General features: G+C 34.6%; 1 protein-coding gene across 6 annotated transcripts in view; it reads right to left on the bottom strand.

Moving 5' to 3' along the window:
- Nucleotides 1-8039: 8039 nt before the first annotated feature.
- LOC148613107 (uncharacterized) overlaps nt 8040-26838 on the bottom strand; it is a 39140-nt gene continuing 20341 nt past the window's right edge. For 2 of the 6 annotated variants that reach the window (XM_088595148.1, XM_088595154.1), the window contains 17 exons: nt 26051-26212; nt 25001-25161; nt 24419-24487; nt 23537-23865; nt 22558-22648; nt 21836-22006; nt 21206-21574; nt 19898-20044; nt 18125-18238; nt 15983-16042; nt 14287-15589; nt 13791-13948; nt 13452-13589; nt 12467-12668; nt 10329-10468; nt 8943-8964; nt 8040-8192 (listed from right to left, as the gene is read on the bottom strand). In XM_088595148.1, the coding sequence (XP_088451274.1) occupies nt 8159-8192; nt 8943-8964; nt 10329-10468; nt 12467-12668; nt 13452-13589; nt 13791-13948; nt 14287-15589; nt 15983-16042; nt 18125-18238; nt 19898-20044; nt 21206-21574; nt 21836-22006; nt 22558-22648; nt 23537-23865; nt 24419-24487; nt 25001-25161; nt 26051-26212 (3670 nt within the window). In that variant the 3' untranslated portion in view covers nt 8040-8158. The remainder of the gene's footprint in view (nt 8193-8942; nt 8965-10328; nt 10469-12466; nt 12669-13451; nt 13590-13790; nt 13949-14286; nt 15590-15982; nt 16043-18124; nt 18239-19897; nt 20045-21205; nt 21575-21835; nt 22007-22557; nt 22649-23536; nt 23866-24418; nt 24488-25000; nt 25162-26050; nt 26213-26838) is intronic. The other 4 variants (XM_088595150.1, XM_088595149.1, XM_088595151.1 and 1 more) reach the window with 4 other exon arrangements.

Here is a 26838-nt window from a genome sequence, read left to right as displayed (position 1 = left end):
TTAACTGAAAATTTCAAGATGGAAATATAAAAATCTTGAAAAGCCTATTCTACAATAAACAGCTTAAGTCTATGTTCATATCATTCCTTTTATTTTTCAGTATGTTATTAATACAGTTGATTGATTTTACACCAAGATGTCTTCATTGAGTTCTTTTTAGGCAGAATAAGATTTCTAATCCGAAGCCAATTTTTTTTTTCGTGAAGACGGTTGAATATAACAACAGATTATTTGCTTTTCTGAATTGAGTCAATATCAAAAACTGATTTGCCTTTTCTCTTCATCAAACACTTTCTTGTTTGTTTTCTTGATGTTGCCATTCGTGGATCGTTATGGTGTATCCATCAGCACCATGAAAACTGATTTATTCAACGGGTCATAATTTTCCTTTTCTCGTTTGTCTACCCCGGACTTGACTTTTTATGACGGCGGGTGTTTCTAGAAAAGCAGAGGACGCTCACCCTACCGGTGCACCTGGTCCATGCTCCCAGTTTTTAGTGGAGTCCGAGTTGCTCATTTACTTTTGTTACTTTGTATGTATGATTCTAGTAACTTTATGTTCTTTGTTGTGTATGTCTGTTTTCCATGTCTGGTCTTTGTCCCTGGATTACATTCTTTTGATTACCGCTATAACCTTGGTTCCCTTGATTACTCTTTCAAACGGCACACAGTTTTAGTTCTTATTCAAGATTTCAGGATCGGGGTGTAATTAATAAATTTACTTTTTTTTTAAATTTTTTTCTATAATAATGTTAGAGTTGGTGTAATGATAAAGCATTTAAATAAAATTCGATTTAGTTAAAACTACAGAGGTATTTCAAATGATAAATTATGATACATTCAGTTCTGATTGAAATATTAATTTCCTAAACTGACTAAAAGCTTCATCGTTCTTGTACAGTTTTCAAAAGGGAACAAAAAAATTACGCAGTGTTTTTTGATACCATATAACAATGATTCCTTTATCATCAGCAGTTTTTAACTACCTCTCGTTAAAATAATTTCAAACATTGAAATCTGAGGAACAAAGCCTTATCGTGACTATTAATTCAAATGTATGTAGAATTAAGCAGAGAAAAAGAACAAATATTAACAACAAAAATCGATGAAATGCATTTTCGACCTTGTTACTCTTAACTGAACACATTTAGTCTTTTTAACTCGAAATCACGGTCTGTAATGTTTTATGATGTGCTTTATGGAAAAATTATTTTTGGTAAAAAATGAAATCAATACCGTGAACAGTAGATCTGAAGTGGCTAATTATGACAGTATTACAATGCAGTCTGTAGTCACACGAACTATACAGTCTTGAATTTTGATACTAAAATGAAATAATAGGGCATGATTGTTATATTTTTTAATTGACCTCAATATCTATGGTGTACACTTGAAAATAACCTGCTAGTGTGATCGATATTATTTCTTCATAGACCGAAAATATATAACAGTCAGTCCTTAAATAACATTTAATTGGGCTTTAAAACTGACGCGTTGCTCTAAAATCAAATCATGGACCCGGATTAAAAAGGTAACAAAACTGGACATAATCCTGGGATAACGGTTAGACTAGGTAAAAGACACATGTGCACAACAACGAACAAGAAAAGACTAAAACAATACTCACAAAGAGCATTTCGGACTCCCCAAGAAACTGTGGGAATGGACCAGGTGTACCGGTAAGGTTAACATCTGCTTTTCTAAAACATCCGGTATGCAGTATATCAACGGCTGATATATTTGAATACTATATCTTTGTGTATAGTGCTGCTTCTTTTGTTTAATTTTTAGTCCCTTATATGTTTTTTGGGGAATTGTGTCTACCACGACAACTTATTATTTTTCTTCAGTTTGTCTTTCATGATTGTATCAAATGTCGGATTGGTCATGAACTGTAAAGATCGTACTATATCTAATGAGTTTATTATCGTTCTGATAATCGCCATTATTGTAAAAGAGAAGTTAAGACTAGCATAGACTCTTAGATAAGGAATTATGGCGAGTTTATAATATAACAGAGAGTTGCTTACAGTATATGTGCTCTGTATTTCGCAAATGCTTGCATTACTTCAGCACATCATTATCACGTAGAGAGGGCGTTCATATAATATTACAGACATTGTGATAATGCGTTATAGAACATTACACAATCGGAAACTGATATTTCTGTTAAATCTAACTAGAAAAATCACTTACTTATTTAGATTTCAGAACTGATATACTCTCAGTAGTACAGACTGTCAGTATTATTGCTGACAAACATGAAATATTCTCTCTTTCCTTTCATGTTTAATTAAGACATTTCCAAAATAATTTACCGGTACATTAGATTTTTCCTGTTCGTTTATATTTAAAAAAATAAGTGAATGAATGAACATTGATATAGATAACAATGACATTTACAATGAACATGGGAGAATCAAGTGGAATTTAATATAATGCTATTTAAGGCAAACGAAACAACCAACCGAATAACTATGCAGAAACCAAACAAGCATCAATGAGTGGAAGATCAAAAAACATATCTTACGTCTGAGTTAGACCCAAACGCCCGACGAAAGATAAAAAATAAAAGAACAAATCAAACCACACTAACAAAAGTAAACCAAGTACCATTTCCTCTAAAACAAAGGTCACCATCACAGCTGACAGAGGAATACAAGTAAGGTAGGACACTTCGTTGTCCCCTGTCAACATGGACAATTAAAATAAAAGTCCAGGCGACACCATCACAGCTGACAGAGGAATTCAAGTAGGGTAGGACACTCCGTTGTTCCCATTTAACATGGACATTTAAATTGGGCAAAGTGGCTAACTTTAACACACTAATTCTGAAATCAGCATTTAAATGAATTTGAAATAAAACATTTCAGAAAGTGAGAAGAAGAAAGAACGATTCAAGACTCGGATGCGATTATACTTACACTTCTTTATTATCTAGTATATAAAACAAATCAAAATACTTACCCTATTTGTTATATCATATATAATATAAATCAGATATCGGAGTTCATTATACATAAATGACTTTACATATGTTATAAGAATTTTAGATGTGTATTGTCGGAAGATTATAATGTGTAAGTATAAATAATAGATAAACTGTTCTCAGTGTAGGTATCTATTGAACAGTTACTACAAATTCATTAAGACAAACGCAAAGATCAATTAAATATTTTTAAGATCTTTTTTGTGTGGTAGGGCTCAAAATGCTTTTGTTTATGACACTTTAAAGTCTTATAAAAGTTTGTTAACCATTTTATTACAGTGAAACTTGTATAAACTGAAGCCGTTTTGGATTTATATAATGTGTTACGTTTAGACAGGTGTCCGGTTTCCTAAGGTTCAAGAAACATTAATATTAGTATAAAGGGACTTTAAAGGTGTTTGGCTGAGAAAAGTTTTCAGATTGTTCAGGGTTTGGTTTAGACACGTTTTCAGATTGCTCAGAGTCTGCTTTAGACAAGTTTTCATATTGCTCAGAGTCTGGTTTAGACAAGTTTTCAGATTGTTCAGGGTTTGGTTTAGACAAATTTCAGATTGCTCAGAGTCTGGTTTAGACAAGTTTTCAGATTGTTTAGGGTTTTGGTTTAGACAGCTTTTCAGATTGTTTAGTGTTTGGCTTAGACCAGTTTTCAGATTGTTCAGGGTTTGCTTTAGACAAGTTTTCAGATTGATCAGGGTTTGGTTTAGACATGTTCTCATACGTCACCTAAGTAACATGTCGCCATAGATAGTCTCCTTTCTTTCATACAAAAACCTCTTGGGCTTCATCATATTAGAACCAAACTTTATTCTATAACTCTCACTTTACTACACTCCCTTTACAAAACAGTCTTGACACTCCTGTTTCTGACCCCACCTCATCATTATACAGATTTTTTGCCATCATTTTGGATATTGGTTTCCACAGACTCTTTAAACTAGTTTGTGTGAAAAGTCAAGATGAAGAAAAATTAACGATCATTTCTTTCACTACCGTTTGTCAACAAAGGTATAGATGCAATTAATTTGGCTAACAACCTCCATCACAAAAACGTTACCAACAAAATTCCCCCATATTTCAAAGACAAATCCATACCAATTATTTCATATTCTTATACTTCACCTATTGCATCCAAAAGTTTTAATTATAAAAGGCTATTGCATAACCTCGAGATTGAGGACTTCAAGGCTAAACCACCTGACTGTTCTTGCAAGAACTCTCTATTCAAATATGGTCCTTCTGGTCACGTCGTTACAGGAGATTTAACAATCATCGAAAACGAATCTCTGGGTATTATCCTTTCTAAAGGTCCCAAGTACCGTGAAACACGCTCCATAAATTGGAATTATAACTTTAAAGTTCTTATGGATGCCGTCGAGGACTGCAAGAAAATGGATAAAACGAGAACAGAGTGGTCAGAGTGGTTAAAGGCTATGAGGTCTTCAATTTTGAAACGAATGAAAGTTTTAAGTAGGTCAATGAGTACCAAGGCTACATCGGTTTTCAAAGACCCCGATGTAGCAAAAACATTGTCTACTATACATGACAAATATGTTGTCGTACCAGCAGACAAAGCCCAAAACAACATTGTTTTTGTCTGCAAACGTTTTAAATCCAATGTTTATTTATCAGAGGTACACGTAGAAAATAATATCAGTGATAAGACATATACTGCTACCACACTCTCCAAAGAAGAGATTGTGGAAAAACATGAATCTGTGCTATGCTCTTTTGGTCTCTCTACCAAGGACGATGATTTTGATTTACCGTCTGTATACTGGATTCCTAAACTCCACAAGAATCCATACAAACAACGTTTCATAGCTGGATCTGCAAAATGTACCACCAATCCTCTTTCAAAACTTTTAACTTCTATACTCACAACTGTCAAAGAGGGTCTGCAGTCCTACCACAATACTTGTTACTCCCGTAGTGGTATTAATTCAATGTGGATCCTGAAAAATTCGAAAGATCTTTTGGAGACAATCAGTTCAAGACCATTCTCTGAATATAATAGCATTAAAACCTATGATTTTTCAACACTTTATACTTCCAATCCCCATTCTCAGTTAAAATCCCGACTTAAAAACATTATACATCGTTGTTTTTCCAAAAAGATGGTACACCTATTTACAAATATATAGTTCTTGGCAGAGATTCCTCATACTTTGTAAGAAATAATTCCATATCATCTTCCAAATATACAGGGGAAGATGTTTACAAAATGCTGGAATTTTTAATCGACAACATATTTGTCCAGTGTGGTGGACGTGTTTTTTTTTCAACAAACGGTCGGCATTCCAATGAGAACAAATTGTGCTCCTTTACTTGCTGACCTCTTCCTTCACTCTTATGAAGCTGTGAAGCCAGTCTCATATCTTGACCTACTTAGAAATCGATGGTTAAGGAAAACTATTGACCAAGCTTTACGACAAACGTGATGACTTTTCATTCAAAATTGTCAACTTTCCTTTCATCTGTGGCAACATCCCTTCAGCACCTACGTATGGAGTGTTCATATCGCAACTCATACGTAATGCCAAAGCTTGTCAAAACTACGCAGACATTTTTGTATCGCGCTAGAACTCTAACAAATAGGCTTCTGGGACAGTGTTATGTTGTAACAAGATGAAGTCATCACTACAGAAGTTTTATGGTCGTCATCATGAACTCGTTGATCATTATGGTGTATCCATCAGCACTATGAAAACAGATTTATTCAACGGGTCATAATTTTCCTTTCCTCGTTTGTCTACCCCGGACTTTTTATGAACAACTCGGTGGGTGTTTCTAGAAAAGCAGAGGACGCTTACCCTACCGGTGCACCTGGTCCATGCTCCCAGTTTTTAGTGGAGTCCGAGTTGCTCATTTGCTTTTGTTACGTTGTATGTATGATTTTAGTTACTTTATGTTCTTTGTTGTGTATGTCTGGTTTACATTCTTTTCATTACCGCTATAACCTTGGTTCCCTTGAATACTCTTTAGATTGTGTAGTGTTTGGCTTAGATAAGTTTTCAGACTGTTCAGGGTTTGGTTTAGACATGTTTCACAGTTAATTGATGTCAAGGTTTCAGGATATTATTTTGTTTAGGACCAGATTGATGTCAATGACCGGAACTGATGATAAATGGGTGATAATTGAGAATTATAGTTACATTACCGATATTCTTTGATAATTTTATTACCTCATAGGATTAAGAGGTGTCCATGTAAAAATCAGGCATGGGCTGCATTACATGACAAATTTTTGTTTAAAAAAATCACAAATGCATCTTTGCTCAAAGTTGAATGTTGATTTTTGATTTATGGATCAATTACAGAGTAAAAAAATTACATAGAATGCATTGGAATTCATTGAGAAAGGGGAGAAAACTCTTAATTTCAGCAAAATTGGGTTCCTTTGCTAGGGAATTAAGGAATCATTTTCTGGGACATCCATGGTCGATTTAAAACGTACTCCATGCTATCCGACATGCATATGATGTAAACATTACATAGGAACAAAAAAAATCAGTGGGATAAAATTTACCACAAGATATCTACATCATAGGATCTGCCTGGTTTTTACATAGACAGCCCCTGTACAGTATGACAGTTTAAATGTTTCATCATTAACAGACAGTGATGATTCAGTAACCTTGATGGAATGTAACAGTAACTTTCAGAGTAAACGTTCTATCGCCTACAGTCATTGACAAATCTGAACTGGAAGTGTAGCTCTGTATGATAAAACAATTATTGACTAGCGTTAGAATATAAGCCTAAATATGGTCAAAACTGCCAATACAATAAAAAACACAAAACTGCACCAATGCAGGATTTAGCCGTACTATACGTTTTAACCCATCCAATACGGGATTAAACATCCAATACAGCTTAACTCGTCCAATACGCCATATTGGCCTAGGCCAATATAACGTATTGGACTAGTTAGTCAATAAAGGTATAAATGCGCAAGTTTTTCACAAGCCTTGGCCCCGTGCAGGTCCGGGTGTTAAAAGAATAGGCCTGCAGCAGCGCTAAGCTTGTCGTGAAAGGCGACTAAATAGCGCTCAGAACCCTAGCCCACAGAGCAACTGGGATGTGTGCCCCAGGTGGTGGAATGGGGTACCCCTGGCGTGTTACATGCTGGGGTTGTCAGTCTATAATACGGAAAACCTGACCGCAAACCATAGTGGTGCACCGTGTTGGGAAAGATGCCATGTTCCTCGCACGTTAAAGAACCCTACTGTGGTATTCTCCCGGAGTAGGAACCATAGTGCTCCGCCACAGGAGGCTAAATTGCCCGATTCTACCCACCTCTATTTCCGGTGGCAATCAAAAATTGTCGACCCCGTTGTCCTTGTGTCCCATTCGTTTTTCATTTCATCATCATTTCATGTTCATTTTGTCATCAATTTCATGTTCATCGTCTGAATATAGCTGAAATATTGCTGCTCGGACGTTAAACCCCAACAAACAAACAAACAAACAAACACAACCCTTGGACCAAAAAGTAAGCCAATATGGAAATACTATAATATTTTGAGTTTTTCCAAACATGTATTTTCTTTTTGACCTGCTGTAAAGGAGAGTAATGGACGATGAATCTAGAACAATGTGGCGTCCCGATTTCCATTTTGTCCCGTTTCATGTGCTGCCAACTCTTCATCTAATCTAGCATAGTTTTTCCTCACTATGTAATTGGAGGGAAAAAAAATGTAGAACTTATCATGACTAAGCCATAAATATTTATTTTCTAAATGTTGTAAACAACCTTGTTTTTTTTTCTTTAATATTCAGTCCAAAAAAGCGTTAAGCTCTGTCCCCTTTATGGGGGATACATTAATGGACATACAATTAGGATTCTTACCTTTTCTTTGTGTACTCACTGTTAAGTTTATACTATAGAATTCTATCAAAGATAATATAACCAAGAAAAATATTGAAGACTGACATGGTAAATGTATAAAACAGCACCATGTCTTTGTAACCTGAACAACTCAGTTCTCAATGTAGGTGTTCCATAGTAGTCAAATGTTGGGGTCAGATTGGCCAGACACAGACATCAGTAAACATTGTAATACTAAAGCTTTATTTATTAAAGAACATATTATAGTTCTGATACATTTAAAATTCATCCTTTATCAGCATGGTCTGTAACTTGAGTAAAAACATTCCTTAAATGTCAATTTAGGACCTATAACCAGTGAATGACGGATTACTCCTGAAAATAGAAAACAATGAGATCATGTTTATTGGTCAACAGGATGTAGTATATTTCTTTGTTATATAGGTTTTACAATCTGATTAGAATTAGACTTATAAATTGTTCCATTCAGTCCCAGTATGTAGGATCTAACAACACTCTATTCCACTATCTGTTCAGATGACCTTTCTGATCAGCCAATCGGATTTCATTTTTCATGATTTTGAAAGCATTTTGCAAAGAGAAAAAACCAAGGATTCTGAAAAGGCCATCTGAATAGAAGTGGAATGGAGTGTTGTTAGATCCAACATACATATATGTAATCAAACATCTAAACCATGCACATTTGTTTACTGACATTATCTGTATGTAATCAGACCTCAAAACCACGCACATTTGTTTACTGACATTATCTGTATGTAATCAAACCTCTAAACAATGCACATTGGTTAAATGACATTATCTGTATGTAATCAAACATCTAAACCGTGCACAGTGGTCAACTGACATTATCTGTATGCATTCAAACATCTAAACCATGCACATTTGTTAACTGACATTATCTGTATGTAATCAAACATCTAAACCATGCACATAGGTTAAATTACATTATCTGTATGTAATCAACATCTAAACCATGTACATTTGTTAACTGACTTTATCTATATGCAATTAAACATGTGAACCATGCACATTTGTTAATAAGACATTATCTGTGAACATTAAACAGCCAAAATATTTTTTCAGTAAATTTACAGTAATACTTACGGAGGGGTTGTAGTACCAAAACCTGTAGAATAAAAAAAATCATGTTTTATTAATACAGCGTTAAAAGATAACTAGTCAATCCTTTACCATTCTTCAATGTCTTTCACAAATACTGCTGTTCGTCAAGCATACCTAGTGAGATAAATACTGCTGTCCGTCAGGCATACAGTGATATAAATACTGCTGTCCGTCAGCCATACACAGTGAGATAACTACTGCTGTCCGTCTGGCATACAGAGTGAGATAACCATTACTGGTCGTAACTGCTGTCCGACAGGCATACAGAGTGAGATAACTACTGCTGTCCGTCTGGCATACACAGTGAGATAACTACTGCTGTCCGTCAGGCATACACAGCGAGATAACTACTACTGTCCATCTGGCATACACAGTGAGATAACTACTACTGTCTGTCAGGCATACACAGTGAGATAACTACTGCTGTCCGTCTGGCAAACAGAGTGAGATAACTACTAATGTCTGTCAGGCTACACAGTGAGATAAATACTGCTGTCCGTTACTGCTGTTGGTCAGGCATACAGAGTGATATAAATACTAATGTCCATCAGCCATACACAGAGAGATAAATACTGCTGTCCGTTACTGCTGTCCATCATGCATACAGAGTGAGATAACTACGGCTGTCTGTCAAGCATACAAAGTAAGATAAATACTGCTGTCCGTCAGGCATACAAAGTGAGATAACTACTGTTGTTGTCCCTCAGGCATACACAGTGAGATAACTACTGCTGTCTGTCAGGCATACACAGTGAGATATCTATTGCTGTCCATCAGGCATACAGAGTGAGATAACTACTGCTGTCCGTCAGGCATACACATTGAGATTACTACTGCTGTCCGTCAGGCATACACAGTGAGATAACTACTGCTGTGAGTCAGGCATAAATTGTTAACTACTGTTAACTACAGGTTAGTTGTATTAACCTGTTGACTGTTGGGACACAAATCCTCCATCTGTTCCCCAAAACCCTGGATCCTGTATCAGTTGTACTAACCTGTTGACTGTTGAGATTCAAATCCTCCACCTGTTGTTCCCCCAAACCCTCGATCCTGTAACAGTTGTACTAACCTGTTGACTGTTGGGACAAAAATCCTCCACCTGTTGTTCCCCCAAACCCTAAATCCTGTATCAGTTGTACTAACCTGTTGACTGTTGGGACAAAAATCCTCCACCTGTTGTTCCCCCAAACCCTAAATCCTGTATCAGTTGTACTAACCTGTTGACTGTTGGGACACAAATCATCCATCTGTTGTTCCCCCAAACCCTGGATCCTGTATCAGGTGTACTAACCTGTTGACTGTTGGGACCCAAATCCTACAACTGTTGCTCCCCCAAACCCTTGATCCTGTATCAGGTGTACTAACCTGTTGACTGTTGGGACCCAAATCCTCCACCTGTTGTTCCCCCAAACCCTGGTGACTGCTGGGACAGAGCTCCAAATGTAGGTACATTACTACTGCCTGCTAGGGCTTCAAAGGTTGGGCTGCTTCCAGTGGTCCCAAAGCTGTGAATATAATTAGTTGTCTAAATTGTGTGCATGATCTGCAATGTATAGTATAAATAAATTCAATATAATTTGAATTATAATTAGTTTTATTTTTTATTTGTTAAGTCAGACAGATTGTGATGTGTGTGACATAGTAGGTATAATGTATGTTATGTCTACAAATAGAAAGTACATGTATAAGGCCTGACGTACTTAATGTCTACAAGTAGTAAGTACATGTATAAGGTGTGACGTAGGTAATGTCTACAAGTTGTAAGTACATGTATAAGGCGTGACGTAGGTAATGTCTACAAGTAGTAAGTACATGTATAAGGTATGACATATGTTATGTCTACAAATAAAATAATAATACTGTAGTATAACAAGAGGCCCTTAAGAGCCTGAATCGCTCATCTGGCTTGTTAAGCTATATTCTATTTATAGTAAAAGCAGCCATGTTTTTTCATGGATAAAAATCCCATCATTCATTTTGTGGAACAACCATATCAACTTGCATTGAATTCTGTCTGGCAGGTTCACAGGAGATTATTTTTTGAAAGTAATAACATCAAAAATAGCAAAAGAAGTCCAAAGAGACCATTTACTCCAAATAGGATCAACCAATCTTTTAAAAAATTGCCCTCAGATATATCTCATCATGCTAAATACATATTCTTTTATCCCACGTCAAAATTTGCTGAAACTTAATGGTTATGGAAATGAATGCAAAAACTGCCATTTTCCCACTATATTCTATTTTTAGTATCAGGGACAATGTTTTTCCAAGGATTAAAAATCCCAACATTCATTTTGTTAAGGATACCCTATGGAACAATCTTATCAACTTTCATTGAGTCCTGTCCAGTCGTTTCAGATGATTTTTGAAAGTAATAACAATATAAATAGCCCCAAAAAAAATTAAAAAAAAAAAGGTAATAATGTCTAAGGGTTTTGGAGATATATGTGAAAAACTGCAGTCTGACTCCTATGTTCTACTTTCAGTAATGTTTATCTATGCAGAACACACTAAGGAACATTTATATCAAATTTGGTTCTAACTGGTCAAACTGTCAGAGGAGAAGACAATGAACAATGACAATGACAGATACCAAGTGACAGCACTAACTCACCTGGCCCTAGGCATGCAAAAAATTACAATGTCATTGGGAAAATTCACCATATGACCAAAAATAATAATCTAACATTTGTTGTAATTAGGGACTTCCTGTGAAAAAACAAAAAATAACAGGATGCCATTTACATAATTTTGCAGTTGCCAAGAGATTGCAAAAACTTTAAAACTTTAATGTCTTCACCTTAAGTATATACAAGTGTATGAGTAATGGAAAGGACTGATGTTAGCTGCAAAAATTATATTAAGCAAAATTTTTAACAACAAACCACAAAAAATTTAGTTATGCAAAAATTACAATTTGTATAGTTGCAACAATTTAAAAAGGAAGGATGGACAAAAAGCTAATTGAAACCATAGGGTCTGTCCCTGATAACAAGAAGGAAATAGGATAACTTTACTATACATAGTATAGTGTATAAGATAAAATAGAGTAATCAATCTTTGTCTTATTGGTATTTTTGTCTGCTGCAAACATTACATTACACAAAAAAAACCTCACAAAGTTTTTGAAGAAAAATGTGAAATTTTCCATAGAAAAAAAAACACTTATACAGTAATTCGCTACAACGAGTGGAATAAACAAGGCCTTTCCCTTCCTGTGTAAAATATTAATCCTGTTTGACATTGAAAATGAATAGAGTTCCAGATTATCAAAAGAAATAAGTAAATGTATGTAGGAAGATTAAAATAAAACTAGAAATACTGACAGTAAGCTCATGAAGAGAATACCTCAACTAAACTGAGGTTAAATTAATATGCAAAACCCTAAAGTTAGATTTCACTTTTGGACAATAATCAGATACCTTCATGCTCATCTACAAATGATGCAAAACCTTGGTATAAAGCACATTGGCTTTAAAATAAACATTGTTAAAATCTACCCTCCAAATCCTGATGTCTGCTGTTGTTGAGGTTGCTGTTGAGGAGAACCAAACATTCCTCCTCCTCCCCCAAAGGTTGACTGACTGCCAAATGTGGCACCTCCACCAAAAGCTGGACTACCAAAGGCAGGTTGGGATCCAAATCCAGGGGCCCCACCAAATGAAGGGCTTGTTCCGAATGCTGGAGGTGATCCAAATCCACCTAAAATAGATCAATAGTAAGAGAATGTTGATGTGATGATAACAGATATCTCTGCATTCTAAACTGTCAAAGTCAAAAAGGGCAATAACTCTTAAATGATCAATGCAATGTATACCTTATTGAATTCTAATGACAGAATCTAAGATTATGAATATTTAGTAGAGTTATTGTTTTGATCATCTGGAAAGACAGACAGACAGATGAGAATAACTAGTTAAGCCTTCCTCACAAAACAGGCATATATTAAACTTAGTTAATCTGTTTATAAGTAAAAGCAGAAGTAACATACTTAAGGTATTACCAATAATTTACACCATTTTAGGTAACATAAAATATCATACTTGAGGCATTACCAATAATTTACACCATTTTAGGTAACATAAAATATCATACTTGAGGCATTACCAATAATTTACACCATTTTAGTACTGTAATTCAATTACACATTAGTTAAGCTCCAAGAAGTCTGAAGGGTATATTTCTATACTGACAAGTAGGAACAGAACAGCAAGGTTTGCTAAGGCACATATTTGTGATCCTCTGTTCTATTTAGACAATTTTGACTACAAAACGATAATCATTTGTTAAACAAAAAACATTTTAATCACATAAAACTAGAAAATAAAGACAAATTTGGCAGGTTTTGATTAAACAGGGTGAAACAACAAAAACAGAAATAGCTTTAAAAAATGTCCATGTATTTGTAATGGAATCTGTAATACTGTAATATTTAATAGATTATATTGTTCCCTTAAAGTGGGCACAATTAATGAAAAAGTTTACCTTGTGTCTGCTGTTGTGTTGTTACACCAAAACCAGACGATGCAACACTACCCCCACCTCCAGTAAAACCTCCTCCACCAAAACTAGTGCTAGTTTTTACTCCAAAACCAGATGTTTGCTGGGATCCAAACAAAGAACCTAGAAAATGACACCAAATCTTCATATAGTTCCCTAAAAATAATTCATTTATTCAAGCAATCTTTTCAACAGCAATTGAATTTCAGTAAAAACCCTTCAATATATACTCTGAATTTTATCTCCATAAAAACTAAGTGTTGTTTAAATTTCATATATTTTCATTTTATTTTATTTGTTTGAAAGCTGGAACTTAATCTATACCTGAAGATGCTGCAGTATTGTTGCCAAAGTTGGTTGATCCAAACACATTTGTGTTAGCCTTCTCAGCACTGGCTTGTCCCCCTAGACCACCAAAACTTGAACCACCAAATATACCACCCGAGGAGCTCGCAGTAGAAGCTGTCTGTCCAAATGGAGAGCTGTTGGAACAAAATATAGCATTTTTGAATTATTTTGGAAAATGTCAGATTTTAGATAAAGCATATTTTTTTAATTCATAATTAAATGTTTCCCAGATTTAGCACTGGGAACTATGCACCAATTGTTTTTGCTTTGCCACCATCAAAATCTGGAAAAAAACTAGTGGTATGGAACCTTGTAAAAAAATTAATAACTAACATCCAAGTTTTCCAACAGAAACTGGGTGTTGAATGATGACAATACATGACAATGACAACAACCAATTTAATGATGAGGATATAGGCAACATACCATTACATCACCACAAAAATTGTGTGTTTACATAAAGACTTATTACCTTGTTGCTTGTCCAAAAGCAGACTGCTGACCAAACCCACTCCCACTTGATACTGGTTGGCCAAATGCAGGAGAACCAAAGCCTGTAGACTGAGGTTTACTACCAAATACTGAGGCCTGACCAAAACCTTCTGCAGAGCTGGCGGCTGGTTGGCCAAATACACTAACAGTACTTGCAGTGGCTGGCTGTCCAAATACACTGGCAGTGCTTGTTGGCTGCCCAAATACACTAGCAGTGCTTGTGGAAGATGGTTGCCCAAATACACTGGGAGTTGATGAAGTGACTGGTTGTCCAAAAATGCTGCTACTAGCAGTTGTAGTTGAAGTCTGTCCAAAAAGTCCAGTTGCTGTTGAAGCTGGCTGACCAAACAGACCTCCAGAGGTTGTAGAAGTTGAAGGGGTTCCAAAAAGTCCACTTGAGGTTGTTGTTGATGCTTGGCAAAAAACACCTGAAGAACCAGATGTTGATGTTGCCTGACCAAATGAAGCAGAGACTGTAGTTTGACCAAACAGAGAGCCAGAATTACTTGAGGGGGTTCCAAATAGTCCAGTAGATGCAGATGTTGTCTGCCCAATGTTTGCACCATTGGTTGAAGCAGATGTAGTTGTATTTCCAAACAATCCAGCTGGTGAGGCAGCTGGTTTCTGTAAAAACAGATTACCAGATGTTTCATCTTTTCCTGCAGTTTGGTTTGAAGTTGAATCAGGAGTAGGTGTGTTGGAAGTTGTTGTTGTTGGAGCAGTCTGTCCAAATAGTCCAGTTGACTTCTGACCAAATAAGCCTGTGGCTGCTGAAGTTGTTGTTTGCCCAAATGGCAAACCAGCATCTGTCTTACCAAAAGTTCCACTTCCAACACTTGATGCTTGGCCAAACAATCCACTAGCACCCTTATTACTGCTAGAAGCAGTTTCATTTTCATTTTGCCCATCTGAAGAAGTTATAATATCTTCTGCAGTACTTGATTTTCCTTCATTGCCTTCTGCTGATGTTGCACTTTCTTTCTTATTTGTTTCCTGAACATTTTCTTCTGGTTCAGTGGAGGAAACCAGCTGCTCTAGTAAACCAGTACATGGAGATGGTCTCCCATTAGCTTGTCCTGATGTCTTTTGGTCAAACAGAGATCGTTTTCCCTCTGAGGATGATGAACCAAACAGACTCCTAGAAACAGAAGATCCTTGACCTGTGGCTCCCTCTGGATTTACTTCCAATGCCTTTGGGGTTGTTTCCCCTGTGTTACTTCTTGTAGTTGGTTGACCTCCAAAAGAGAACCCACTAGATGATTTGCTGTCTTGTAAAGCTGGTTCTACAATACACATAGTAACTGTAATACATACATGTAAAACTCTTGATAATTAAATATGCTTAAGATATTCAATTTTTATCTTAATCTTATTAAAAAAACAACAAAACAGATAATTGACATTTTGTCTTAGACATAAAAAAACCAATTTCCTTTATGTTATGATAAAGCTCTGAACCAATATGTGCATTTGGTAATAATGAGAATTAAATGAACAAAAAATTTCTCTAATGAAACATATCAGCAGCCTGAGAAATGTAGTGGGACTTCACAGAGTATATCATATACATGTAGTTTATTTTGGAATATCCTAAATGAGTATTTTAAAAATAGTGATTGGTCAAAAAAGAAAAAGGAAAATAAGTGTAGATTTTCAGATGTAAGTAAACAATGAACCTGGTTCTTTCTTTTTCTCTGTTGTGCCTGCTTCAGTCTTTTGTGTACTTCCAAACAAACCTATAACACCAGTACAAAATGTAGTAATGTAGTAAACAGCTGGTAAATATACCTAATGAGACCACCTATAGCTGGTAAATAATCTAATGAGACCACCTACAGCTGGTAAATAACCTAATGTGACCACTTATAGCTGGTAAATACACCTAAAAGTGCACTTATATCTGGTAAGTGCACCTAATGAGACCACCTATAGCTGGTAAATACACCTAATGAGACCACTTTAAAAGTGTGCTAACCCAGATATGGTTTGATAAGAAACAGGTAGATATAAACAATCACAGAAATAATGTGCTTTTGGTGTATGTTGAGCTTGACACGCAAGGTCATCACATGACACATTGAAAAAAGACCAGACCACATGGTTTCAATTTCTGCCTATTTTCAGATTAGGCTATTAATAACACCTGATAACTCCTACATTAGATATATTACTATAAAGTTACTTAGATTGGTAACTACCATGATTTGTAGTAAGTCAAAATTTCATAACTTAGTGGAGTTTTCAATTAATTTCAGCAGAGACTCTGAGTTTTCAACCAAAATTTAGAATTTTGTCCAGAATTACAGATGAAAACTATGAAACCATCAACAAAAGTTTTGTCACAGTAAAGACAGAAAATTTTATTAGGGGTAAGAGTTTATTTATTTCCAGATAAATCTTCGGTTAAGTGGTCTACTATACTCGGCGTCACATAAATAACATACTGTTAAAATTTGAATAAAAATATTTTCTACGACTTTATTGAGACCTACCGTCGTTTAAATTGTCTTAAATGACTTGCTCATTCGTTTAGCCAAACGGCTTCTCCCTGAACATTGAATCGTTAAATTCCGGTCAGATTTTAATTCTAGGTGCCAATATTTACATTGTAAAAAGTCGGCCATGTTTACAGTGATCGGGTTGCTAGGAGATGTTGTTTACGTTTAAATGGTTTGTCCAAAAACCGAAGAACCCAGAATGCATTTCGGCGTTATTTCGGATATCTCGGATTTATTTTACGCGAACAACGTACAATACCGAGAAGTTAATCAAGCAGACGATTGTCACCGGAGTTCGACGGGAACTTACGAACTTCGTTTGTAAACAAATCGTCCCGTAGAAACCAACATGGCGGATATTAGTATGGGATTTTCCCGTAAGGATTTGTTACGCATGATTTAAGCTAAAAGCGACTTGTTCAGGGAGAAGCCGTTTGGCTAAACGAATGAGCAAGTCATTTAAGACAATTTAAACGACGGTAGGTGTCAATAAAGTCGTAGAAAATATTTTTATTCAAATTTTAACAGTATGTTATTTATGTGACGCCGAGTATAGTCCATATCAAATTAATAATTATGTTAACAAAAATATGAAGTTCTGAAAAAATATTTCATTTCAAAATATTGTCAAATTAACCATAGTCAGACAATATCAGCTGTTTAATCTTAATTGACTTGGGACTAATTCCTTATAATATTCTTTGATTGATTTACATGTATGCCTTATGGCAAATTTGTCATCCCTTTCAGGATCAGATCCTGCTTTGTGCTAGTCTGTCACACTGTGCTACATTTTATTGTGCTACTTAGCAGAAAACAGCCTGCAGATAAATATGTCATCTGATTAAGACATAATATTCTGACTATAAGCCAATTATTGGTTACTCTATCATACACTCTGTACTTAGCTGAGAAGCGATGACTACCAATTGACAAGCAAAATTACAATGTATGATTTCATATGTTTTAGAGCATATGGAAACAGATCTTAAGGACCAGTAAAGTTAATTTATGTTTTTTCACATTTAAAAATCACCTGAAATCATATGTTTTGAAAATCATTTGAAATCCATACACTTTTCATATACATGTATGAAATCCTAATAAAAAGCATATTATTACCTTATGATTTTACATTTGTTTGTTTTTCATGAATTAATTTGGTTTGTCAAAAACATGTTTTTCATTGTGGTCCTAAGCATTTTAAAAAACTAAGTTGCATTTTTTCCTGTGTTTTAGGCAGGGATCAAACCCAAGACATCCCCTTGACAAGACAAAACCTTGACACTCACTGTGTATGTAGTATTACAATAGACAAACCTGTCATTCCCTGAGAAACCGACGGTGCTTTAAATGAAAATGAAGATCCAGCTGAATTATCTCCCTTTGTTAAAGGCTTTGTTTCCTTTTTTGTGCCTTCAGTTGTTGTTTTATCTGAAGAGAAATCACAGTTTTATATGGGATCATCAATCATTAATTCAACTTAACATTTTAAGACTGAAACAAAATGCAGAACAGTTGTCCTTTACACAATAAAAATCTTCATGGAGTGCAGCATTGTATGACCACAGTGGTCAAACCTTGAACAGTTGGGGCAAGTGTGGACACAATATTGGCTTTTCACACACTTAAGCACAGGGACTTACAATTCATTATGGACGCAACAAATGGTTTGAACACTATATTACACAAAATTTGAAATTCAATTAAAAATTTTCAATTACAGACCAAAAATAAAAAAGTCAATTTTTTTGGGGTGTTGTCCCTTCAACCCCATATAACCCAATAACAAAAAGAAATATCTTAAATCTGATTGAAAATGCGGGCGGGGATTTTCATAAGGAATCAATAACAACAAAAATTTGAAATCAGAACAAAAATAAAAATATCAGATTTTTTAAGGTGTGGCCCCTTTGACCCCTTATAACTCAAAACTATAAGAGATATCTGAAATCTGATTGAAAAATACAGGCAAGGACTTTTTTAAGGAATCCAATAAATTTTAGAAATCGGACCAAAAATACAAAATTAAATTTTTGTGGGCGTTGCCCAACTTCAACCCTGTTTAACTTGAGAATGGTCCAAACACATCAAATCTGCTGATATATTTATTTACCAGAATTAAATAAGAAACACAATGAAACAAAGAATAATCAAATTCTGAAGGAAAACAAACATTCTACATGGGTTTTTATAAAACACCTGTTTTTACATTTTTTGGCCCCTTTTTCTAAAATGGAAGGGCCACAAACTCCAAATTGAATAGGAATGTTCATTAAGTGGTTAGTAAAAATCATATCAAAATTTTGTAACGATTGGTCTAGTGTACTTAAGTGTACGAATACACACATTTTCAAGGGTCGTATTAAAAATTTTCAGTTTAAATTTGTTTCATCTCTGCCATTTTCAAGTCTTGTTTTCCATTTATTTGGGTTTTTTGTGCATAACTTTCTGGGTTCATTGAAGTGTAAAGTGTTTAGATTAGTATTAGATTATAATAGTACAATTAATTGGAAAGATTGAAAAATATGATAATAAGTGCGGAAGCACCAGTGTTTATATTTTAGTTATAATTGATTCTTATATTTATTATACAGATTCATATTGATGCTATTTTTAACAAACAATTTTAATACTGTGACTGGCATTAGATATTAGTGTTCTGGAGTATACAAGAGAAAAATTACTGAAATTATTTCACACATGAATCTAATTTTATTATACAGGGAATATTTGATAAATTACTGTTATCTATATAATAATGTGCTGTATAAAACAATATAATTCATTGTAACAATAATTGTAATTTTGCGGTAGTCAGGCTTCATCTTGTGTTTCTTTATTTAGAATAGGGTGTCTAAAAAGCATTCATCATTAAAAAAAAATATAATTTTACAGTAACGTTATAAATCTTACAAATCATGTCACAAATTATTGAGAATGATGTGAACGGCTCATTTAAATTATAACAATTATGAAAATAAGATAAAATGTCAAGGCTGCTCCTTAAAGAATTTATTTTTGGTTTTATTGTATTGCAGTTCAAATATTGATTTTATGATTCATTTAATCAGTGAAGTCATTTAAACACACCTGAACTTGTTACTGCATCACTCTTCTGTGTTTCAGTGCCAGTTGTTTTAGCAGTGAAATTAAATCCAGAAGATGCAGACCCAGTTGCAAATGATGAACTTGACTGACCAAAACTAAATCTGGTTGTCAGCTCTGACCCACTGGAAGCTGAAACAATATAAGAGTTTAAACTTCTACCTCAAATTAAATATTCCTTCATGTCGACAAAAGTGTAATTATTCTTTACTTTGAATTAAAGCTAGTTTTTGTCAGCAAATACATATGTCTCCCCTGTCCTGCAAACTGGACCCACTTGCAGTATCCATCACATCCACAGAACAGCTTCATAAAATTATGTTGAGAGGCTGCAGAGAAGTTACACTGATTTGCTTAGTAGTTTCAGATAATTTAAACTGACACAGTAATTATGAGGATTTTTGACAAATTTCTAAATTCAAATCGGCATAACTCCTACAAAAATTAGGGAATCGAAATTTCCTGGTAATATGCACAATAATATAAGATATTCTTGCTACATACCACATTTTATAAAATTTGGTTCTATCGTTTCAGAGGAATTGCGCTGACAAGGTAATTTATGAGGATTTTTGGCAAATATCTAAGTTCAGAGGGGCATAACTCCTACAAAAATTGGGGACACAAAATTTCCTGGTAATGTGCACAACTAGATATGATGTTCTTGCAAAAAATTATATTTTGTAAAATTTGGTCCAAAAGAGATTTTGGGCTGACAAGGGATATATGAGGATTTTTGTCAAATTCATAAGTTCAAAGGGGCTTGAAAACAGGAACTTCTACCAGTATTTGGAAAAAAAAGAATCATCTGCCTTTTCAAACAATACAAGTATGTCTTTAATACATTTCTTTACATCTTATGGCATTTAATAGCTTCATTTGTGTAGTAGAAGTCTTGGTTTTGTTTAATTTACTAATCATGTATTTTTTCATAATGCTATTTTGTTTCAATTAGGTAGTATTAAACATTGTAAATATGATTATCAATAATATTTATTATATTTTCCTTTGATGCACACAGATTGATAATGCTTGTCATAGCATACTGGACCAGATACAAAAAATATAAGGTCAGTTTAAAACCAGGCATGCATGAAAAATTGTAACGTCAGACAGAAGTTGAAAAATGTTCAATTATCCTGACAAAATAGGTCATTTAAAGTATTGGTTTTTGATACTAGCTCACAGGAATCTCAGGCTCACCCTAATTGACTCCACCTGAGATACCTGGGATAAAGCCAGTATCAAAAACCAATAGCCTAATATTCTATTCATAATTACCACTAGTCATACCTTTTGTGGTTTCATTTGTGCTGGTTTCTGTGCTTGCTTTGAAAGAGAATGCACTTGAAGTCTTTGGTTTGGCACCGCCATCTGAGTTTCCTGAACCACCAAAAGAAAATCCATTGACTCCGCCACCATCCGATTTTGTCAACCCACCAAAGGAAAATCCACTGACTCCACTGCCAACAGATTTTGTTGACCCATCAAATGAAAATCCAGTTGATGCTGGCTTTTCAGAATTACCAAATGGAGATTGATTTACCGACACAGGTCTTACATCTAGTGGTTTTGAAGTATCAAACAACTTTCTGCTTGGTGGTGCTGAACCAGACCTTACAACCTCTGGTTGGACTGATGAAAGGGGAGTCGAAGTAATGCCTACATGTAGTTCAATAACAAATAAAATTATACTTCAAATTCCATTTATATTTCATAAAATGGCAATGAAAAAAATTAGAATGTCAAATATCCATTAGACTTAACGTATAACAAGTTCAGTTAAAATATGACAAAGGTTGAGGATTCTTCACAAGGACTACCAATAGCATTCTCATTCTTATCATTCTCATTTTCTCCAGAAAAACAAATTATTAACAAACAATATATGCAGAGGTAACTGAATTAGGAATAGCTCTATACCTAAGCTGAGAACTTCTGTTTCACTGTCTGTTGTATCCCCTCCTTGGATATTATGGAGACCAAAACCAACATCATAATCTTCATCATTAGTCTCTGTCTCAGTTTCATCGTCTTCCTCATACCCTCCAGAGGATGGAGGGGTTATATCCTCGAATGCTGGGTTTACAGGCACTGCAAAAAAAAAAGTAAGAAAATCTTGATGTGCCTTCATAATACAGTAATAATATGCTAATGAATGGGGTCTGTAACTTTTTCAAATAAAATTCCATACAAAAAGAGTAAGTTTGTCAATTTTCTTTTAAATCAGACAATACACATTTGTACCTAGATCACATAATTTTTAAAAGTGAACACCTGACATGGCTTTGGTGAAAATGAATATGATACAAACACATCATCAATTTCAAGAGTTATGTCCCTTACCCTAGTTCTACCTTTTCCTTAAAGAACACCAAACAAGAAATTAGTGAGATAATGCTAACAAATAATATCCCAAACTTAGTCAAAAATATAAACAAGTTGTCAAACAGGACGTTCTTATTATACAAGCCTGAAATCAATACCCATGGTGTTGTGATAAGGCATACTTGCATGCATATGAAGGTAAAAGTGTTATGGCAAAGAATTGCTGAGACAACTCTTAAAAGTAAGGGTTGTGAACAGAAGAAAAGGTTTAATACCCTTTTGAGCAGGGATATTACAGACAAACTATTCATACAAACCCGTGGAGAAAGTCAGACCTGTAGGTCTTACACTGCTGAACCCAGATAGAAATCCTTGTTTTTTGTCTCCTAACTCAGTCTTTCCCATCACCTGTATAATAATTGAATAATTAATCTATGTAGTAAAGGATTTCAAGATGTTGTATTTTTTCACACTGATTTAATTCTTGCCATATTTTGGGTTAAGCTAGGACATGAAAATAAAAACATGCTAAGTATTTCCTGCTTTATATCAAACAAATTAAAATTTGTCTGTTGGAAAACTTAATGAATTGTATCATGGTTAGAAAATCACATCAAATCTAAATGTGAAGATATAAATCAAATGGTTATGCTATGTTCATTATGTATTCAATTAAAGAAAGAGTGAGACGCCCATCTCATGAGGAATACTTGGCAGAAAAAAAGAGTTTTTGTAAAAATAGTTTCAGTGGAAAAGAAAAGGAAGTTCAAATAGAGGAGATCAAATTAGTGATGGTTCAACATCCCCTGACCTTAATTTCTGACTTACAATCTTTGAAGATAATGGACATTTTTTTCTTGACACTTAAGTTAAGAACTTTTGTTTTTTATCAAATGATTCATTGATTATAAACTTAAAAAAGTCTGAGACCTGCCACACTAAAATGTAAATTGAACCCCTGAGACATTGCAAAAATTGCACACTAAAATCAAAATTAAATTTTTCGAAAACAAAAATGGCAAATTCTAATTTTATGTAATAATCCACTGATAGCGTTATTAGATAAACAATTAATTAGAACACAAAATGTTAAACTTTTAATTGTCAGTCATTTTTAGTATATGAGGAAATGCCACTTTTAATGTGTCCATTTAAATACAAAAATAGAAAATGCACTGAACATAAATTTTCATGTTTTGAAATCAAGAAATAAGAAGTTTCAGGCACTTAACTGTGAAGGGCAAAAAAACTGCTTCAAAAAAAGAGCGAGGATAAAAGAGTTAAGAATCCAAATACCTGACTGTTATTACTAACGTTAAGACCAGTTGGCTGCTGAACTCCCTGTCCAAACCTTATGGCAGGTCCTGTCAAGCTCATAGCGTGTTGTTGAAGGGCAATCATAGCAGACATCCCACCTGGCATCTGCTGGAGAGAGCTCATGGCAGAAGACATGTCTTGTGTCTGCTGGAATGAGCCCATGGCAGTTGACATACCCTGTGTCTGCTGGAGGAGTGATGGTAACCCTGAAAGTCCAGTCTTAAGTTGTGTCTGTTGTGGCCTTACTGATGATTGTTGTGGAGCACTAAAGCCATTCTGTACTACAGTCTCTGGCTTTGTAACTGGTGCTAAAATTGTGAAAAAGAAAGGGTCATTGTGTTGATGCTAAGCAATGTAGTTCTCTTCATATCAGAATCAAGAAAAACAAATCTCCAAATTATTCATACTAAAAACCAAATCAACTTGTAAACTCATAAAAGGATACTCTTTATCTTAAATACAAAAAAATAATAACTTGACATAACTAGAGGATAATACTGATATATACATATCTTACTAAGTAAATTCAAATCATGTAAAAAACACAAGCATTTTGAGAGTACAGAATGCAAACTTTATGTATAATTGTTAACTACAAAAAAGCTGAAACTGAGACAGCAACAAAATTCAAACTTAATACTTAACTAGTCATGGAAGAGCAATGTATAAAATATCAAATGTATATCTTCAAGCATGACAAAAACAATGCGGTAAACTGATTTTCTGGACATACAGATGGACGGAGTGCATACCTTAAGTCCACTTAGCGAGAGGGTCCATAGTTCTATCATTGGTGACATAATTTTGTGAGGAGAATCTAAAGTTATATGTATAAACAACTATTACTGTATCACTCCCTACCTCTTTCTTTGGATCTATTGAAAGCAGCTTGAGTCTCAATAGAAACTATTCTAGAGGATGATAAATTCTCTGGAAAGTGAAAATAAATCTTTTATAATGAAAGTGTATTATTGATTAATGGTTACATTTTGTAAAAATGTTCATGCTATTATACTCATCCTCATACTTCGGTCACTATAGACATATCTTTTTTTTTTTGAAAAGCTAGATATGATGATTCTGAAATGCAACAAAAATGATTTCTTCAAATTTCAGCTTCTGCCCAAGATGGACCTGGTCTAGCTGGTTAAACTGAAGAAGCATATTAGTACATGTATGACTTTAATAATAGAAGGAAGTCAATCTCATAAAAATCATATGTGTAAAATCTATTATAAATCTATTGTAAATCTAACATGATAAAGTGCACTGTAAGAACAAATGACCTACTTCAAACCAACTACAGAAATTCTCTTAGAAAGTTTTACCAGTTCTGGTTGACCTAATTCTTGGGACAGATCTATGATACAGATATTCCCTAAAGCTAGCCATCTTCTCTGGACAACTGGCTCAATAATTCTACAGCTGTATACATATACCTACCAGGTCTAGTTGACCTTATTCTCGGGACAGTTCTACGAGAGAGATGTTCCTTTAGTCTGGACATCTTCTCTGGACTTGCTGACTCTGTAATTCTACTGCTTGACAGTGGTGCTGTTTTAGATTCAAGAAGGGAGTCAGCCAGTGATGACAGTTCAGCATTCCTGTTAATAAAATGGGAGTTCTTGTCCTGATAGGAAGATTTTACTTCCTGGTTTTCTGTCTTGTCCTGATAGGAAGATTTTACTTCCTGGTTTTCTGTCTTGTCCTGATAGGAAGATTTTACTTCCTGGTTTTCTGGTCATGTTGTTTATGTATTGAATTGGGTTTTATAGATCAATTATACAAAACTAAATCTTAAAACCAACATTAAAGAAAAAGTATCTGTAGTAAAGTATATATGTAGTTTGAAAACTTATTAAACTGAAAAATATGACAAGTTATCAAGCCTTACATATGAAATTATTTGTCAAGTACTGTGACCATGTTTGATTTTTAAAGATTCTCCCCAATGCAAACATTCATGCTCTTTTGAAACCTTTATCAGTTTTGTAATATGAAAATGGTTTTAGGTGAAATTTTTGCTCTTAATGTCAAGTGCAAAAATGACGAAAATAACTTTGCTTATCACATTTGTGTTTCTTATTTCTAGATTCAGCCAGGGTATCCTGCTAAGACTATAATAAGTTAAAGATCACATTCTACATACCTTGTCTCAGCCAGAGTATCCTGCTAAGACTATAATAAGTTAAAGAGTAATCAAGGGAACCAAGGTTATAGCGGTAATCAAAAGAATGTAATCAAGGGACAAAGACCAGACATGAAAAACAGACATACACAACAAAGAACATAAAGTAACTGAAATCATACATACAAAGTAACAAAAGCAAATGAGCAACTCCGACTCCACTGAAGATCACACTCTATATACATTGTCTCAGCCAGAGTATCCTGTTAAGACTATAATAAGTTAAAGATCACACTCTATATACCTTGTCTCAGTCAGTGTATCCTGCTAAGACTAAAATAAGTTAAAGATCACACTCTATATACCTTGTCTCAGCCAGAGTATCCTGCCATGACGATGTTTTGTTATAAATTCTAAGCTGTTTTAGTTGACTCTCCAAATCACCTAACTCCAGTCTCTGGTTAACAATGACATTTCTGTTACTCTTGATACTTCTGTAGATAAGGTCTGTTGTTGGAGACATAATTCTACAACACAATAAAAGCTTAACAGATACATGTGTAAGCTCATTTAGATGCAATATTAATTAAGGGAACAATCTACATCTATTTAGGTTTACCAATCCATCTCTTTCTGACCTGGGTGGGTTTTTTTCAGATTCTCTTGTTTCTGGTTTTTCAGGTCAATCTCTCATTTCTTTCTTTCCCCACACCCTTTTATCCTTATCATCAAACTGCCTTAGTGATCTTTTGGTAGTTTTCTTGCCTTAAGTGCTGGAGGTCATAGGTTGATCTCCAGCTAAGTTACACTAAACTTGTAGTCTTTGCTTCTCTGCCAAATATGGCCAATAAAGGAGATACTGTGACATGCAACTAGTTGGCTCAAAGTCAGAATGATGTATTTTAGTTGGGTGGCATGCCTGATTGCAGGCTTCAACTTTTGCGAGCTAGCACAATAAAGATACAGCTTAGCATGTCTGACTAGTAAAAAGCAGGGTCAGTTCAAATTGTTAAGCATTCTTTTCTTGAAATGCATGAATGATCTGTCATCAGACATTAAACTACAATCAGTCAATAAAATTGATCTTGACTTGTTTCCTTCATGATCCAAAATGACCTGATCTACCTCAAACTGACCTTGAGTTTTTTTTTTG

Source organism: Perna viridis, chromosome 7 (genome assembly GCF_037379345.1).
Source record: "Perna viridis isolate PV_CMFRI_1.1 ecotype Kerala chromosome 7, ASM3737934v1, whole genome shotgun sequence".
Taxonomy (NCBI): Eukaryota; Metazoa; Mollusca; class Bivalvia; order Mytilida; family Mytilidae; genus Perna; species Perna viridis.
Note: the sequence above shows the minus strand (reverse complement) of the source record. Positions and strands in the feature narration are given on the sequence as shown.